Source organism: Dermacentor andersoni, chromosome 11 (assembly GCF_023375885.2).
Source record: "Dermacentor andersoni chromosome 11, qqDerAnde1_hic_scaffold, whole genome shotgun sequence".
Taxonomy (NCBI): Eukaryota; Metazoa; Arthropoda; class Arachnida; order Ixodida; family Ixodidae; genus Dermacentor; species Dermacentor andersoni.
The window spans coordinates 62,618,024-62,635,533 of record NC_092824.1 but is presented as its reverse complement, the minus strand read 5'-3'; the positions used below and the strand labels follow the sequence as shown (position 1 = coordinate 62,635,533).

The following is a 17,510-nucleotide window of genomic DNA, read 5'->3' as shown; positions in this document are numbered from 1 at the left end:
TGAGGCAGGTGGGTGGTAACGAGTTGCAGAATTTGTTGTGGCAGTCAGCCCGGCCATGGGCGCTGGTGTGTTGTTAACAGCTGAGGAATCGCTATGATGGGGACCATCCAGTCTGATGCCGAGCGGGTTCTCCCCTTTATGCCGGGCAAACATCATGCCCTTCAGCACTGCCGTCATTCTAGCAGTAATGCTACAACAATTGTATAATGCACTGTTCGAGCTTTATGCAAAATTAGCAACACTGAATTGCCAGCAGTTGCCAGCTGGTTTGACTTTAGATAGACAGGAAGGTTGGACAGGTCATGTTATGTGTGGAGCTGAGAGGATTACAGAATGGCGGCCAAGCAAAGGGAAACAAAGTTGAGAACAGCACAGAAGTGGGTGACATGATCAAACTTAGGAAATTTGCAAGCATAGGATGGATTCGCCTGATGCGATACAGAAATAGTTCGAGACTGCACTGAGTGGCTTCTGTCTCGTGGCAGTTGGGTTTTCACCATTGAATCCTGCTTCAAGACTGGGCTTAAAGCAGGTTTGCACTGAAGCATAGCTTCTCTACACAACAGATATGCTGCTGTGGCTGTACTAATGATGTTGTATAGAAATCCTGCTTTTATTGCAAGCATAAGCACACTCCATTGATGATTATAAAGCTCTATTCTTGGTATTCGTTATTGTCATAATGCTAAGCAATGCATAATCCTGCCATGAGTACTTTAGCTAAGGAAACTATTGTGGCCAGTAGCACATATGTTTGTCTCCATTCTAAGCATCCCTTTCCTTTCTTCTTGTGTTTTGTGCCACTGCAGCCAGCCAAGGTGACTGCCCACTGGTACAAAGGAACAACCTTCATGATTAAGTTTGAGGAATCGGTCATTGCCAGGGACAAAGCAATGGAGAACCGATAAAGCCATGTGGAGCACCTAGTCCGTCCTCATGTACAGTCACCCTCAGAACTGCACCTCCAATGTCCACGTTTCGTTAGCTCACTGTTCTTTCAGAATAAAAGAACTCCTGTGTCGAGCACTTTGTCGTATATAATTGATCACGTGCAACCCTGTCCCACAATGCATGTTGGGCAAGCAAGACACAGGTTCACGATAAGGTGGACACCTGGAAGTCATGAACATTGGTCAGACAAGGGAAGCTTCAAGCTGGAGCCAACATTTTGACGGTCCCTTTGTCGATGTGTTGGCTCCACCTGAGAGTTGCCCTGTTTTTCTCGTTTTACCACTGCATGTTGTATGTTTTCAACTTCCTGTCTCATTTGTTTGTTTTCTCTGTGTGTTGAACTTGTCTTACTAATTCACTCATCAAAAAAATGGGAACTGCAGGGCTCAATGTTTAGTTAGAACCACACAAAGCCAATAGATAATGAAATCAAGAAAACCACAGGGCCAATTAGCTGTGATTTTTAATTGAAATGTAGAAATGATGATGTAAAGGGCGATGAAAGTGGATAAAGAAACATTTTGCTGACTGTGAGAACTGAACCTACATCTTCAGCATATAATTGAATTTGCAGTGATGGTCATTCCTTCATCCACTTTCTTGGGTATTTGTGTGTACGGAGATATGACTTGGGAAGTGTTAGCCAACACCACTCATGGTTATGAGGGTGGATGTAGAACATCCTTTTAACCAAAGGTGTCATTTAGTATGTGGACTTGGCAGCAGGTTCCACTGGCATCCATCATGTTTGCCAAAATATAATGCACCCCTGAGTCTAACGCACCCAATTTTCACAGGTTCAATGTCAGAAAGTAAAAGTGCATCTGAACGTAATGTGCACCAGATTTATGAAAGAAAAATATAGCATGCCCCCCATGTTTGCAATGAAAAAAATTCAAGACATGCAGAATTGACCTATATAGAAGACAAATTTATTTGCGTGCCCTTTGTCATCATTGCTGGAGAGCTTGTTGCTGTATGCCTTAAGAGGAAGCTTTAGCTCGAGTGCTCCTATCTAAATACATGTAAATGGAGAATTCGTTTTTCTCGGCAACCACTGCACCAAATTTGACGAGGTTTGTTGTATTTAAAAGAAAAACTTAAATTCTAGTGACTGTTGGTTTCGAAATTTTGAGTTAGGTTGTGAATTTTTTATTAAAAATTGGCAAAAATCCAAAATTTTCAAAAAACGAAACTATCAAGTTTACAACTCTGCAACTCAACAACTAAAAATGATAATACAATTGTGTCAATTGCATCTAATAGTACATCTAAAGCGGACAAAATTGACATGTTACACATGAATAGAAAAAAATTTAATAATAGGGAAATACAACTTTTGCAAAACCGTTGTAACCAACGTAACAAATTCACGTAAGATGTAAAATGACATAGAATTTGTCCGCTTTGAATGGTCTAATGAATGCCGTTTACAGAACCGCGATATCAGTTCTTGATGCAGACTTATAATATTGTAAACTTCGTGCTTCTATTTTTTTCAAACGGTCAAATATTTGAAAATCGTTTAAGGAAAATTCAAGCCCTAAATCGAAATTCCGCTTCCAACAGTCACTAGAATTTAACTTTCTCTTTCAAATGCAACAAACTTCGTCAAACTCGGTCTAGGGGTTATCTTATAAAAACGTTTTTGCGTTTTACATGTATTTGAATAGGCCGCGTCGGAGTTGGGCCCGAGCTAAAGCTTCCTCTTAAGGCCAAACTCCATGAGAGCGATTTTGTGCGCGACGGCGACGAGCGGCGGCTTCGAGCAACAAAACAGGCTGTCACTTGAACAGATTGCTCGGTCTTGTCGCTCGGTTGCTTGGTTCTAGAAATCTAGAATTCGTCGCTCGTTGCCCGGAAGTGCTATGAGTGACTAGCCAATAGCACGAAGCTGGAACTGGATGTACATCACTCAAATACTATCAATTGTCGCACAGAAGGAGAAAACGATTGAATTTTTATACATGCAAGGATAAGAACCTACTGCAAGACCTTCAGAAATATTTCATGCTGCTTTTTACAGTAAAATACATTAACTTAAATTAATAAAGCATGCATCACGCTAGTTTCGGTGCCCTCATACTGGCAAGACGTCACTCAAAGTCTTCGCTCACATGGGGTACGACTTGTAGGCAGCGAGCGAATGCGACAGCCATCTCCATCCCATCGCTTGTCACTGTCACGCGCAGGATTGCTTGCATGGAGTTTATACTTAATTCACAGCAACCTTCATGAAAATGTGATCTGCTCACCGTCTTGTGATTGCGATGACATTCCATCCAATGACTCTGATGGTAGGGTGTTGCCAACGCAGGGAGCTTGATTTTGGTTTCGTATCCGGTTGTAACGCACAAGCAATTTTGTGGCTTTATTTCTCAGAAAAAAGGTGTGTGTTAGGTTCAATTAAATACAGCATTTATCTTTTTGTCCACTTTTATTTCCTTTTTTCTGATCATTTGTACATTTCAATTTAAAACCAGTTAATGTGCCTATGCTTTCCCTGACTTCACTGTCTGTTGGCTTCGTGTGGTTGTGTCTAACTCTCACCCTTTGTCACACATGAGCACTCTTCAGTGCTTGCGAGTCAGAAAAAATAACCTCTCTTTTAATAAAGTGGTATGGTTATTTTGAACAATACTTGATTGTGGAGCTGATATGTACTACTTGTTCTCTTCGTCTTTACTGTGACTTGGAAGTTCTGTGCAAGTAAACTTCTACAAGGATCTAAACTATTTTTCCAATGGGGGTATGTATTACAGTAGAGCCTTGTTATAATTAACCTGCATATAAGGAAGTAACAGTTATAGTGAGAAATGCCGGACCCATAATACACTCCCTTAGGCGTCCATATATTTTTCAGTCTTAGATTAAGATGGGTGTAGTCAAAAAACAGATATATAAAAGTAAAAAAATGCATTTCTGTGCTATATCCAGAAGGACATAAATAGTTTTGACTCTATAAAGAAACTGAAAATGATAAAATGAAAGAAGAAAGGCGCAAAAAGTATGACTTCCTGAAGATAACAAGCATTGCACTAAAGGAGGTTTATACACAGTGTAACTGATTATTCATATGTACACTGGCTGCTTTCAGTTCTCATCAGGGTGGTAACACAAATTACCAAAGATGTGTAATCTATGTTTTAATGAAGAGCGAATGTGCACTCTTGAATGAACGCAAAAGAGAGTGCAAGCTAAGTCCTGTCTGCAGAGGGCAGAGAACATGTTTTTTGTAGAGCAACAAATCAGTGGTTGGGGCGCATAAATTTCTGTGACGTACAATAAAATTTGTTGTAGTGGTCTTCATTTTAGAGGCATTCACAGTACCCATGAAAGATGAAAATTTGGTTATTAGAGGTGTTCATTTTAGAGGCATTCGATTGTATGTGCGAAACAGTCAAACCTGAATTTAGACAAATGCCTGATACAAGGAATCTGTTCTTTTTTTTTTTCATTTGTAAGTCTTATTTCTATTGAACGCTACATACTTTTCTCGAGATTTAGTTTACAAATATTGTTCCAGTTTATCACATACACACTCCTGGAGCCTTTGCGACAGTAAAAGAAAACATCGCCCTAGAGCGAATTGATCATTTGACACTTCCCCTCACATGTATGTACATGTTGCTTGTGAACGGTGATAAACATGAACTGTGGAGCAGAGCAGAGCACTGCGACATCATCTGACAAAGGTCGCATGGTAACGGCACTTGGCACATCCCATTTGTGTCCATGGTCTTGCAGATTAGACCAAAGATACATTCCCAAATGCACCAGTAGCCAGTCACAACAGGAGAACGCCAACTGGATGAGTGGCTCAACTATGACGGAAGTTAATGTGGGTGAAATCTATGTTCATGTGCCTTCCTGTTGACTGTGCCATTCAGTGTTGTAAGGAAGCCCTGGAACAGCATGCTGCTCTACCCTCCCGCACGCCTACTGGCGTAGAGGGCTTATGTTGTCTGTTGGAGTTTTACTTAAGAAACACGTACTTCATCTACAAAGCCTTTCTTCAGGCATGTTATTGGAACCATCATGAGGGCTTCTTTCTTCATCGTATGCCGCAACCTTGCCTTGGAGGCCATCAAAGGTTTCAATGTTATCGTCATTCAGCCCTGCGCCCTCATTCTTCGTGCAGTAGATTGACAACTGTTTCTGCATAATTCACTGCACTGATGTTGCAAGGTCCTTGGGCCACCTAAATTCATTCAAGCCAAGCACCCAGTTTACAGTGGAATACAAAGAGAGCTGCTGCATCGCATTCGTTGATGTTCTTGTAGAACAAACCCCAAAGGACTTTGCCGCAGTGGTTTATCGCAAGCCCACATATGTGAGAAAATACCTAGATTTTCTTTCCGTACCCACCCACAAACACACGTTTGCCTTGTACCTGTTCTACCGCTCTTTCTGGCTTTTCTCAAATCCTACAAGGCATAAAGCAGAGTTGGTCTCGATACGGAAGGACCTTACCAATAATGGCTACTCACCTCAAGTGCTAAGGGAGCAAGGGCGACATGCTTCATCGACCAACCGCCATGTAGTGCCAAAGAAAAACGAGTGCACTGCCATTTCTTGGCTTTGGCAATAATTTTTAATGACTACAATGTTTGGTTGGCACCTGCCTCATCCAGCAAATTATGTGGTCACCTGGTATGCGTAAAGGGCCCCTTGGGAAGATAGAACTAACGTGGTGTCATGTATAAAGTCTCGTGCAAAGGATGTCGCATAGCCTAAATTTAATGTGGAAACTTCAAAAAGGCAACTCTTTTTGATGCATTATCAGAGCACCATGAGAAGACAGGCCAATCTATAGACTGGGACTCTGTATCCATTATCACCACAGAGAAGCTTTTACCTTCGTGCGTACTATTAGAATCGCTACATATTGTAGGAGCCGGGAGTTGAGGCCTCAGAGTCTGGTGTCACACAGAGGGTCGCTCTCTAGCCTACGCTGCTGGTGCGTCTCGTAATGGAGGCTAAGTCGGCCCATACCGTCACCCGAGCTTACATGACGAGGGTTGCCTCTTCCGTGAAGAGTACGAGGTCTAGAGGATGAGGAACAGAACAGAGGGTTTATTTACATTGGAAAGGCAAACTTATTTACTTAGAACAAGGGGTACTTGTACTGGCCGGAGCATGGAGTGCAGTACATCATTCTCGAAGCATGAGCTACAGGTCAGGAGACTACATCTTTCGGCCAAGCACACATCGAGCCCACTAGCATAACAGAGGTGTCTGCTTTTAACCCCTCTGTCCTACCTAGATCCCTAGGCCAGGGAAATGCGCATTCACACCATTTTCCAATTGGAGCATTCGGTGGTTGCCTTGAGGGTAAGAGTGCGCACAATTACTCTGGCACCTTTCTTCACGGAATGCCATGGGAGAAATACCCCCACGTGCACATGGCTCACTGTCCCAGAGAAAGAAGGGGATGCTCGTAGACAGGGGTGGCGTGCTTGACTCCATTAGCACGTTGTGGCTCCTAGTATGGCCCAGCAGTGACCATAACGAAGCGGCGCATAACACACCTTCACAGGAGTTCCTTGGTCTCAGCATTGTAGTCTGCAACCAAGCACCATCCCATCAAAACTGTAGCCATCAAATGTGTCTCGCTTTGGAGTCACCGCTGGTGTGTTCGAGGCGACGTATTGTAAGTTTCACGAAGCGATTCGTCGCAGTAGGGTAGGAGAGGCTGGAAGGTCGCTTCCCCTGCTGGCCGATCGTAACAGCAGGCAGAAAGTGCTCATTGCTCCCACAGTTGAAAGGGGTCGGAATACACCTCCACCTTGAATTTTTAAAAATTTTGATAGCAATGATATGTACCCTCAAAGTGAATTCTTGCCGTCATCTTTGCCGTGAGGTTCTGTATATATTTAGGTATACATATGCTATATGCCATGCCATGCTATATGGCATGCAGGTTATATTGCCACACTAAAGTTGCTCATACCAGGTCTTACATTGTTGACAAAATCGTTCCTCAGAATTTTGATAATTGTAGCACACAAACAGATGTCATGAAACAAAACACTGAGAGCGCATGCCTTTTACCTTAAATCTTCTCAGACTTAATATTAAAAAGTGCAAAACAAGAACAGAGCTGAAACCTGAAAATGCTTTCATATTATTAGTGCAGCCGTGCACTGCTTCTGGGATTGGCCCAGGAAAGAGATTTGAAACATACCCGATATGGAAAAGTGGTAGTAAAGTCAATAAGAAAGACGGTGGTAATTAATAAACACGAATAAAATTGGCCGATGGCATGATTCAAGCAGAGGACCCCTATAGCACAGCAGCTCTTTTTACTTGGGTAGCTTACGTTTACTTCATACTGCCACTACAGCAACGAGCGTAATATTCTAACATGTTGATATTGCATCCATTGCTTTGCCCTTACGGCAAAGCTGATATTTTTTTCTTGTAACAGTACAAAGAGGCAACACGCAAAGGCTAAGGCCATGGGACAAGCGCTGTTGCTCGGCATTTGTCACGTGGCCTTCTTCGTCTTTGGGTGTTGTTTGTTTGCATAGTTAATACAAAATGCAGTTGTACCAACTCACCCAAATTTTCATCTTATTGTTTTTGATTTTCTTTTCTTTAATTTTCTTTTTGCATGTGTGAAAGTGCTATATTTTTCTTCACATAATCATAATTATACAGATATCTGCACCGATAGCCAGGAAAGGCTAGTTTCCGGTCTGGTGTTAAAATATTGTAACGTAGGTTGAAGACGGAGGCTGGAAAAATAGACGCAGTCTCTTTAATGGCGGGCCAGAAGAAGAATGTGCAGCCAGTGCCCTTCGTCGTCTTTCATGGCACCGACCTTTGCACATGCCTTCGTGCGGTGCGGAAGCCCCACATCATTGTTTCAATTGCCCCCCATGTAAAAAGCGACCGTCTCGGTCGTGTCAAAAAGTTGGTTCAGCGGAGTTGACAGGAAGAAATGGAGCTCCTGAGGTGCAACGTTCATGTACACACATATGGCTTCATGCGCACTACATGAAAACTTCAGTACGAGGACGATGGCGGAGCGAACCCGGGTCAGAACTATAGGGGATGACTTTGTAGGTTACATCACTGAGGCGGTGTGTAACCTTGTAGGGAGCAAAATATTGGCGCAGCAACTTTTCCGAGAGCCCCCGGTGACAGATGGGCATCTAGACCCACATGCAATCTCTGGGTTTGTAATGGAAATCACGTCGACCCTGCTTGTATTGAAGGGTATCGGTACGCTGTTGGCTCCGGATATGACACCGAGCAAGCTGGCATGCTTCTTTGGCTCTTTTTATGAACTCTTCCACGTGTTCATTTGTCAGGCTACTATCAGCCACAGGTAGCATGGCGCCAAGTGTTGCCATGACGCGGCGCCCGTATACAATTTCGAAAGGCACAAACAGTGTGGTCTCCTGTACAGCAGTGTTATAGAGAATGTCACATATGGCAAAATCTCGCCTCGCATCTTATGCTCTACGTCGACGTACATGGAAAGCATATCAGCCAGCGTTCTTTTGAGATGCTCCATTAATCCATTTGTTTGAGCATGGTACGCAGTGCTCCTGCAGTGAGAGCTATGCGTCAGCTGGAGATTGTCCTGCATAAGTTTGGCTGTGAATGCTGCACCACGATCGGTGATGGGAACAAGGGGTGCACCATGTCGTCGGACGATGTGGTGGACAAAGACCTTGGCCACTTCATAAGAACTTCCTTGCAGAATAGCTTCGGTTTCGGCATACCGGGTTAAGTAGTTGGTAGCGACGACCATCCATGTGTTATGCAAAGAGGTCACTGAAAATGGACCAAGTAGATCTATTCCTATTTGTTTGAACGGAGCTTGAGGAAGGTCCACAGGGTGGAGAAATCCAGCCGGTTTAACGGGCTGTTTCTTGTGGCGCTGGCAATCGCAGCAGGTCTTCACGTACTGTTGCACAGAAGAAAGAAGCCGGGGCCAGTAATACTTCTGTCGTATCCATGGTAATGTCTTAGTGAATCCCAAGTGTACGGCTCATGGCTGATCATGGCAGGCTTGTAAAATGTCTTGGTGCAGCGCTGACGGCACGACAAAAATGTATGCATTTCGACCGTTTCTGCAGTTTTTCCTGTAACGGACATTGTGCAGACAGTAGGATAATAAGCCTTGCACGAGCGAGTGAGGTAAAACAGTTTTGACTCCTTGAAGGTGCTCGATCAGCGGCAGGAACTCAGAATCAGCGCACTGGTGCTCATCCATCTTTACGGCATCAATAACACCAACAAACGCGTCAGGGTCTGATGATGTCATAGACAGTCGTGCACATGACAAGCAGTCAGCGTAGCTGTGCTTGCTTCCAAATCAGTAAACAACGGTAATGTCATATTCTTGTAAGCGCAGGTTGCAAAGGGCTTGTCTGCCTGAAGGATCCTTGAGGTTGGCTAGCCAGCACAGGGCACGGTGATCTCTGACAGTCTTAAACGGTCTACCAAACGAGTAGGGTTGGAATTTGCTAATTGCCCAAACAACCGCTAAACATTCTTTTTCAGTGGTTCAGTAGTTTTTCTCAGCCTTGGTGAGCCTGTGGCTTGCATAAGCAATGACGTGTTCCGCACCGTCTTGCCGCTGCACAAGAACTGCTGTGCATTGCTGGCGTCAGTATGAATTTCTGTGTCAGCGTCTTCATCGAAATGAGCAAGTATTGGGGCAGCTTGCAAACACTGGCGCAATTCATTGAACAACTGCTCTTGCTCATCTGCCCAAATGAAAGGTGCACTGTTGCGTCTAAGCCATGTCAAAAGCTCAGTGATTCTTGAGAATCCCTCGACGAAGCACCTATAATATGCGCACAAACCAAGGAAGCATTGGACAGCCTTCTTCTCTGTGAGTGCTGAAAACGTGACGACGGCAGCTAACTTGTTAGGGTCTGGTTGGATGCCTTTAGGACCAACTACATGGCCAACGAATTTGAGCTCTTGGAACTCGAAGTAGCATTTTTAACGTTTGATTTTGAGGTCGGCAGTACGGATCGCAGCGAGCACACTCTTGAGTCATGCGAGAAGTTCGTCAAACGTGGTCGAGAACATGACAACGTCGTCCAAATATATGAGGCAGGTTTGCCATTTGAGTTCAGCAAGGACGGCATCCATTATCGGCTGAAAGGTGGCAGGTGCGGAACACAGACTGAAAGGGAGAACTTTGAACTCATAAAGCCTGTCAGGTGTCACAAACACTTTTTTTTTTCATGATCCTGTCCATCAGTTTCGATTTGCCAGTACCCGGGTTGAAGATCCAATGAAGAAAAGAACTTGGCAAGTTGTAGACAATCCAATGCATCGTCAATGCAGGGCAATGGATAAACATCGCCATTTGGTGACACGGTTCAACTTTCTGTAATCTACACAGAAGCGTAGTGTGTTGTCTTTCTTTCTTGCTAACACTGCAGAGGAGGCCCACAGGCTTGTGGACGGCTGGATGACGTCGTCTTGGAGCATCTCTTTCATCTTCCGCTTCGTCGCTTCCATTTCCACTCGAGACATCCTGTAAGGATGCTGCCAAGTAGGATGTGCTGACTCGTGTGTAATAATGCGGTGCTTTGTAATGGACGTGTGTCGTACTTTGGACGACGTTGAAAAGCAGTAAGACAAATCATTCACAAGGCTCAGTAGTCAGTCTTTCTGAGGGTCTGGCAGAGCAGTGTTAACATGAAGGAATTCTTCTGGGCTGGGTAACTCTTATTTCTGTAATGATGCTGTAAGACGAGATATGGTCGAAGACTCCGTAACTATTATGTCCCAGCAATGTTTAATTTACTTCCCCAAAGCATACAAGATGTGAAAACAAAATATGGTCTCAGAAAGGCTCTTAGACAAATTAATGCGTGATCGGAAGCCTGTCGCGCGCGCGGGTGTGTGTGCGTGTGTGTGTGTGTTTTCTCACTGTTGTCTACAATCTAATAATGTGTTACTGATGGCTCTGTCGCTGTCTGCCAGGCACTGCCGTTCAAGCCCACTGCGGCTTTGGCAGGCCCAATTCTTCCATTGTATGATTCTCAAGTCATCACTAAAGTATTATTATTAATTATGCAATTTCTAATCTGCCAATGTCAGTAACAACAATTATTTGGCGAAGAAATGTGATTGTCGTTCCTCGTGGTGCATGCCGATACTTGTTGCTAAAGTTTGCTAGAAAAACAACTGAATATTTGTTTCGCACCCGAAGAAACCCTCTGGCTATGCAAGTGTTGCACTCAAGGAGCAGGGGAATGTTTGTCTCAGCAACGCCTTTGGTGTCGTCCTCCATGGTGCATCGGACAATAGTAAGCACGCTGCTCTTGGGCGGCAACCTTATGTGATCGTGGGCTACGTGAAGCACGATGTCACAGTCGTCACTTACTCTTCACTATGGCTTGCGTAGTAGCGAAGCTGACTCTGGACTCTTGCAGGTCGATAATGGAACCATTCGCATAAAGGAAATCCATGCCGAGTATAAGGTCCTTTGAACACTGACTAAGAATGATGAAGTTGCCGATGTACGTGAAGCCCCAAATGTTGACTCGTGCCATGCACTGGCCCAATGGAGTTATGAGGTGCCCTCTTGCGATACAAATCTGAGATCCCCCATTGTGTCGAAACTTTATTCAGTATACATACGAGATTCTAGCTCATAACAGACGTACGTGTCTGCACCCGTGTCGATTAACACCGTGACTTCGTGGTCATCTGTGCTAACTGGTACGTTGCAAGATACTGACAACAAACTACCCTGCTTTCTCTGCATCTGAATTTCGTCATATCGTGGTCATAGTCGTGGAGGATCTTCTGTGTTTGCAACGTCAGCAACCTTACCTCCCCAATCACTGGACTCGGTTTTCCCAGGTGCTAGCTAAGGCTGGGTGAGCGACGCCTGGGTGAGCAACGCCTGGTTGCACTCGGCGTGAAGAGGGGGCTGGCAGACCTGTTTCAGTCGGGTGATGGTGACCAGGGTTCTCGGAATCGTCGAGGAAACGAGGTCCGCGAGGTAGGCTTCGATTTCCAGGGGCCTTTGCCATTGCGCAGGCAGGGCGCATTAAGCAAAAATCCATGGAGACCTGCTCGCCAATAAGGACATGCCTTGTAGAGGTGATTGGCTCCACGCAATTAAAACACAGGGGCCTCTGGTTTGCGGTGCACCAGATGTCACTCATGTGGGGTGGTTGTGCTTCAGCCATGGATGGCGTGCTGCGAGGCCTGAAGTCTCGAGTCGCCTGTTTAGCGGTGTGCACATCATTAAAGTCTGGGACGACGCTCACACTGAGAAAAGGCGGGAACAGAACTTCACGCAGCTTCCGCATACACTGCAGCTGCTGTGGAACCTCATGTTGTGATGTCTCACTTTGCTCTGGGACTCAAGTCGTAGTACTGAAGCCGGAGCCACCTGAAGCTTTTGGAGCTCTTGTTGAACAACAAGCCTGATGAGCTCCCGCAATGCATCGGTATTGTCAAAGGGTACAGCGAGAGGGTCACGCGATAGGGTAGGTACGTCGCTGTTATACTGCCTTGTTCGCTGCTGCAGTGCCTTTTCCATTCATGTGGCTTCCGCGAGAAACTCTACAATGGTCTTTGGTGGGTTGCTTATCAGGCCACCGAATAACTCTTGCTTGACACCACACATCAAGTTCCTTAACTCCTTCCAGCATGGACGCACCCGCGCGTTGGAAAATTCGGCACATATCTTCCACAAACATTGCAACGCTTTTGCTCGGCTGCTGTACCCTCACCTGAATTGAAGATTCAGCTCATTCCTTGCAATTAAGGCTTGCATATGAGCTGATTAGCTGCTGTCGGTATTTATCCCGTGTCAATAGGGTTGCCTTAACAGTTCTCAAACCATGTCCGCACATAGTCCTTGAGGGCAAAGTAGGCATTGCATCACCTGCGCTCCAGAGTCCGGCTGATGAATTCAGCAACACGCTCAAGAGTGATCGAGCCAGTCTTCAGCATAGTCCTCGGGAGCAAAGTAGGCATTGCATAGCTTACGCTTCATAGTCCAGCTGATGAATTCGGCAACACGCTCAAAAGTGATTGAGCCAGTCTTCAGCATCCTCGAAGGCATCCCCATGGAAGAGTTTGGGGATTCGCAGTTGGTTTAAGACAACTTCGGTTGATGTGGTTCAGGAAGAGGAAAATGATGTACCGATCTTTCTGAAACGGTTAGGTGGAGGCTCGTGCTCGGCTGGCAGTCCTTGAAGTCGACGGCTTGTCCTTACGTGACTCAGCTTGACCGGACTTCATACTGGGCTTGTAGGAGGGGTTCGATCTGGGAGTGGTAGCATGTGCCCACACCTCCACCAGAAAAATGTAACGTAGGTTGAGATGGGAGGCGGGAAAAATAGGTGCTGTCTCTTTAATGGTGGGCCAGAAGAAGAACATGCAGCCAACGCGCTTCATCACCTTTCATGGCGTCGACCTTTGCACGCGCCTTCCTGCCGTGTAGACGCCCCACATCATTGTTCCAATATAACAGACAAGTGAGATGCAGATTTTAACAGCAGAATATTCCTATTCTGGAACACGTCACGATTTATAACAGACAAGAAACATACTGAAATACTCCTGATTAATCGATGCAAGTAAGTTACAGATGCTGGTTATCAAGAAAGAATTTGCTATACTGTTTGAAAGTACGTGCAGTTTTAACCTCTAGGAGTAAAATATTCCATATTTTTGTGCCACTGAATTCAATTACCCTTTCGCCATATACATTGTAACACTTTGGCAAGTTGAGGTTACCTTTTAAAACATCTCTACTACTGCGAGTTGGAAAAGAAAAGACGTTTAGAGGAATAGGAAAGTAGGTGCACAAAATATTATTTACTGCAATTGAGACCTCATGATTACATAGTTCCTTAACCATTAACACATGTTGTGTTTGGAAAATATAATTAAATGTATCTGCTGTTGTTTGAAGTGCTAAATATTTTCAGGGTCCTTTTATGTAGTTTTTGTAAAGATTGTAAGTATGCCATGTAAGTCATGCCCCATGATTGTAAACAATAATATGGCTATGGCGAAAATGCGTAGTAAAGGGTTTTGAGTACTTCACGAGCAAAATATCGCTTGCTTTAATTGGAAAGTAACAACTGTATGCGACCTTCTTACATACATTATGAAATGTGCTTACCAGTGCATATGCTGGTCAAATATGACACCCAGATATATAAACTAAACTTCTTTGGTGGGGCTATTATATAACGTAATATTTATTTGACTGGTGTCAACATTCTTTCTCCTCGATCGAATAACTACATATTTTGACTTATTGCTATGTAAAGTTAATTTGTTTTCTAAAAACCATGAGCAAATTCTTGATAACTTGGCCATCACATCTGTTAGCAGTGTAGAGATTATATCTCCTGTAAATAATAAAGCTGTGTCATCTGCATACATCAGAATGTTTGAGTTCTGAAAAGCACTAGGGAGGTCATTACCGTACAGCGAGAATAACTTGGGGCCGAGCACAAGACCTTGTGGGACTCTGCTGCTGACTGTGCTGTATGTAGAATAATAATCATCAATTACTACCATTTATTTCCATGAGGATAAATAGCTAGGAAAAAATTTGAGGGAGTCACTTGTAGCACCGTAACTTTCTAGTTTTTGTGTTAGTATAGAGTTAGAAGCGGTACCAAATGCCTTGTTTATATCCAAAAATATTCCTATGGTTAGCTTATTTTGATGAAATGCAGAATTTATTAGTTGCAAAAGTGTTAAGACTGCAGTTGATGTCGATCTCAAGGGAACAAAGCCATGCTGCTGCAGACAAATTACATTGTTTTCGTTTAAAGATCACTTAAATCTGTTGGAAATTGTTTCTTCAAAAAGTGTGTTTATCATACTCAGAACATAAATTGGTATATAATTCTCTGGTTGATTCGAATCTCCGTACTTGTATACAGGAACGACTTTAGCTGTTTTTAATATTGTAGGAGTTGGGGTCGGTCATGCCAAAAGGGGTAGCTGTCCCATGCCGTCACCTGACTCGTCCACGCTAAGGACATTGTTGAAGGGAGAAACGTGTTCTCATCAAGAACAAGGACTACTGGGTTTGTTTACAATATCTACATGAAGAGTGGAGAATGTTACATCTCATCAGTCTAGCATGACTGAAGTGAAGCAATCCGAGGAGCCGAGAAAGTTCACTTAAACCCCCTCTGTCCTCCCTAGATCCCTAAGCCAGGGAAAGCTGCCACCCCTCTTCGTCCAGTCAGAGCATCCAAAGTCGTCGAAGGACCCAGGAACATAAATTGGTATATAATTCTCTGGTTGGTTTGAATCTCCGTACTTGCATACAGGAACGACTTTTGCTGTTTTTAATATTGTAGGAGTTGGGGTCGGTCATGCCAAAAGGGGTAGCTGTCCCATGCCGTCACCTGACTCGTCCACGCTAAGGACATTGTTGAAGGGAGAAACGTGTTCTCATCAAGAACAAGGACTACTGGGTTTGTTTACAATATCTACATGAAGAGTGGAGAATGTTACATCTCATCAGTCTAGCATGACTGAAGTGAAGCAATCCGAGGAGCCGAGAAAGTTCACTTAAACCCCCTCTGTCCTCCCTAGATCCCTAAGCCAGGGAAAGCTGCCACCCCTCTTCGTCCAGTCAGAGCATCCAAAGTCGTCGAAGGACCCAGGAACATAAATTGGTATATAATTCTCTGGTTGGTTTGAATCTCCGTACTTGCATACAGGAACGACTTTTGCTGTTTTTAATATTGTAGGAGTTGGGGTCGATCATGCCAAAAGGGGTAGCTGTCCCATGCCGTCACCTGACTCGTCCACGCTAAGGACATTGTTGAAGGGAGAAACGTGTTCTCATCAAGAACAAGGACTACTGGGTTTGTTTACAATATCTACATGAAGAGTGGAGAATGTTACATCTCATCAGTCTAGCATGACTGAAGTGAAGCAATCCGAGGAGCCGAGAAAGTTCACTTAAACCCCCTCTGTCCTCCCTAGATCCCTAAGCCAGGGAAAGCTGCCACCCCTCTTCGTCCAGTCAGAGCATCCAAAGTCGTCGAAGGACCCAGGAACATAAATTGGTATATAATTCTCTGGTTGGTTTGAATCTCCGTACTTGCATACAGGAACGACTTTTGCTGTTTTTAATATTGTAGGAGTTGGGGTCGGTCATGCCAAAAGGGGTAGCTGGCCCATGCCGTCGCCCGACTCGTCCACGCTAAGGACATTGTTGAAGGGAGAAATGTGTTCTCATCAAGAATGAGGTCTACTGGGTTTGTTTACAATATCTACACGAATACTGGAGAATGTTACATCTCGTCAGTCTAGCATGACTGAAGTGAAGCACTCCGAGGAGCCGAGAAAGTTCACTTAAACCCCCTCTGTCCTCCCTAGGTCCCTAGGCCAGGGAAAACTGCCGCCCCTCTTCGTCCATTCAGAGCATCCAAAGTCGTCGAAGGACCCGAGGTGGGGGGGGAGGGCGAGGGTTCACACAGTTGCTCCCGCACCTTTTTTTCACTCAACACACATAAAGGAGGGGAGCTTCTTAGACGGGGATTGCCACGCTTGACTCAAGGTGGCGCGTCTTGGTTCCTGGAATGACCCTGCAGTTAGCTGTCAAACGACTGTGGCAGTTACCGGAGTCTGCGAGGGAATGCCTTAGAGCACCTTTTTCCAGGAGTTTTCTTGCTCCCATTGGTCGTGAAGGTGACAGTGAACCAACAAACGATACTCGAGCCGGCAAACATGTCTTGCTTTACAGGCACCGCAGGTCTGTCCGATGGTGACACATTGTTAGCTTCACAAAGCCATTCATTGCTGTGGGGCAGGAGAGGCTAGAAGGTGACTACCCCCGCTGGCCAATCGTAACAGCTCCTCCATGGCTTGGAAAATCTCGACTGGCCAGTGCTCATAACCGCTGGGCAGGAAGAGAATGGGTGGTGGCGAGGGGGATGACTTGGCTTGCAGCAACCAGCTGCGAAAGGCTGACATACACCCCAAAACATCTCACAATGACAGGCAACAGCAAAGTGAACCTCACAACACGGCTCTGCACAGAGATGAAGTATCTTGAATCTCACTTTAGACCTGCCAGGCTTCAAAGAAAACATGAGTGCAAAAACAACAAATACTGCGTTTCGCTATGCAAATTTCAGAGGAATGTTATGCCAGCAAAGTTGAAAATCGTGAATGGGGTCCTGCTAAATGAAAGGGTATCGTCTTGGCTTAATAAAATAAAAACAGCTACAACAACAAAATTTAGCCGGGATCTGTAAATGCAGAACGAGTTTCAAATTAGCCTGCTCAAGCCATCCGCATTGCTATGCAACTTTCCCTTCTTATATGTAACGGGGAAGTTCTACTGGTAGAGGGCGAGGCTCCACTGGAGCAAGCGGTAATTTTTTATTTTTTTTTTTCTTTAGCCACGTCAGAGGGCACTGGTCTCGAAGATGAATCTCGCTTCATACAAGTAACACGACAACTTCTGGGTTGCCCAAACCAAACAGGCACATTCCTTCTCTGAAGCGCTATAGCCTTCCTCTCTTACAGTTAGTTTACAGCTGGCATAGAGAATATGATGTTCCTCATTA

General features: G+C 44.7%; 1 protein-coding gene across 2 annotated transcripts in view; it reads left to right on the top strand.

Annotated features, from left to right (window-relative positions):
- Trs31 (trafficking protein particle complex subunit 31) overlaps positions 1–17,510 on the top strand; it is a 133,318-nt gene that overhangs the window by 42,840 nt on the left and 72,968 nt on the right. The window contains exon 7 of one of the 2 annotated variants that reach the window (XM_050167229.3): positions 810–1,026. The exons of the other annotated variant lie outside the window; for it this stretch is intronic. Coding sequence (XP_050023186.1) covers positions 810–908 — 99 coding nt within the window. The 3' untranslated portion in view covers positions 909–1,026. Of the gene's footprint in view, positions 1–809; positions 1,027–17,510 lie in introns of those variants that run through there. 2 annotated transcript variants of the gene reach the window in all.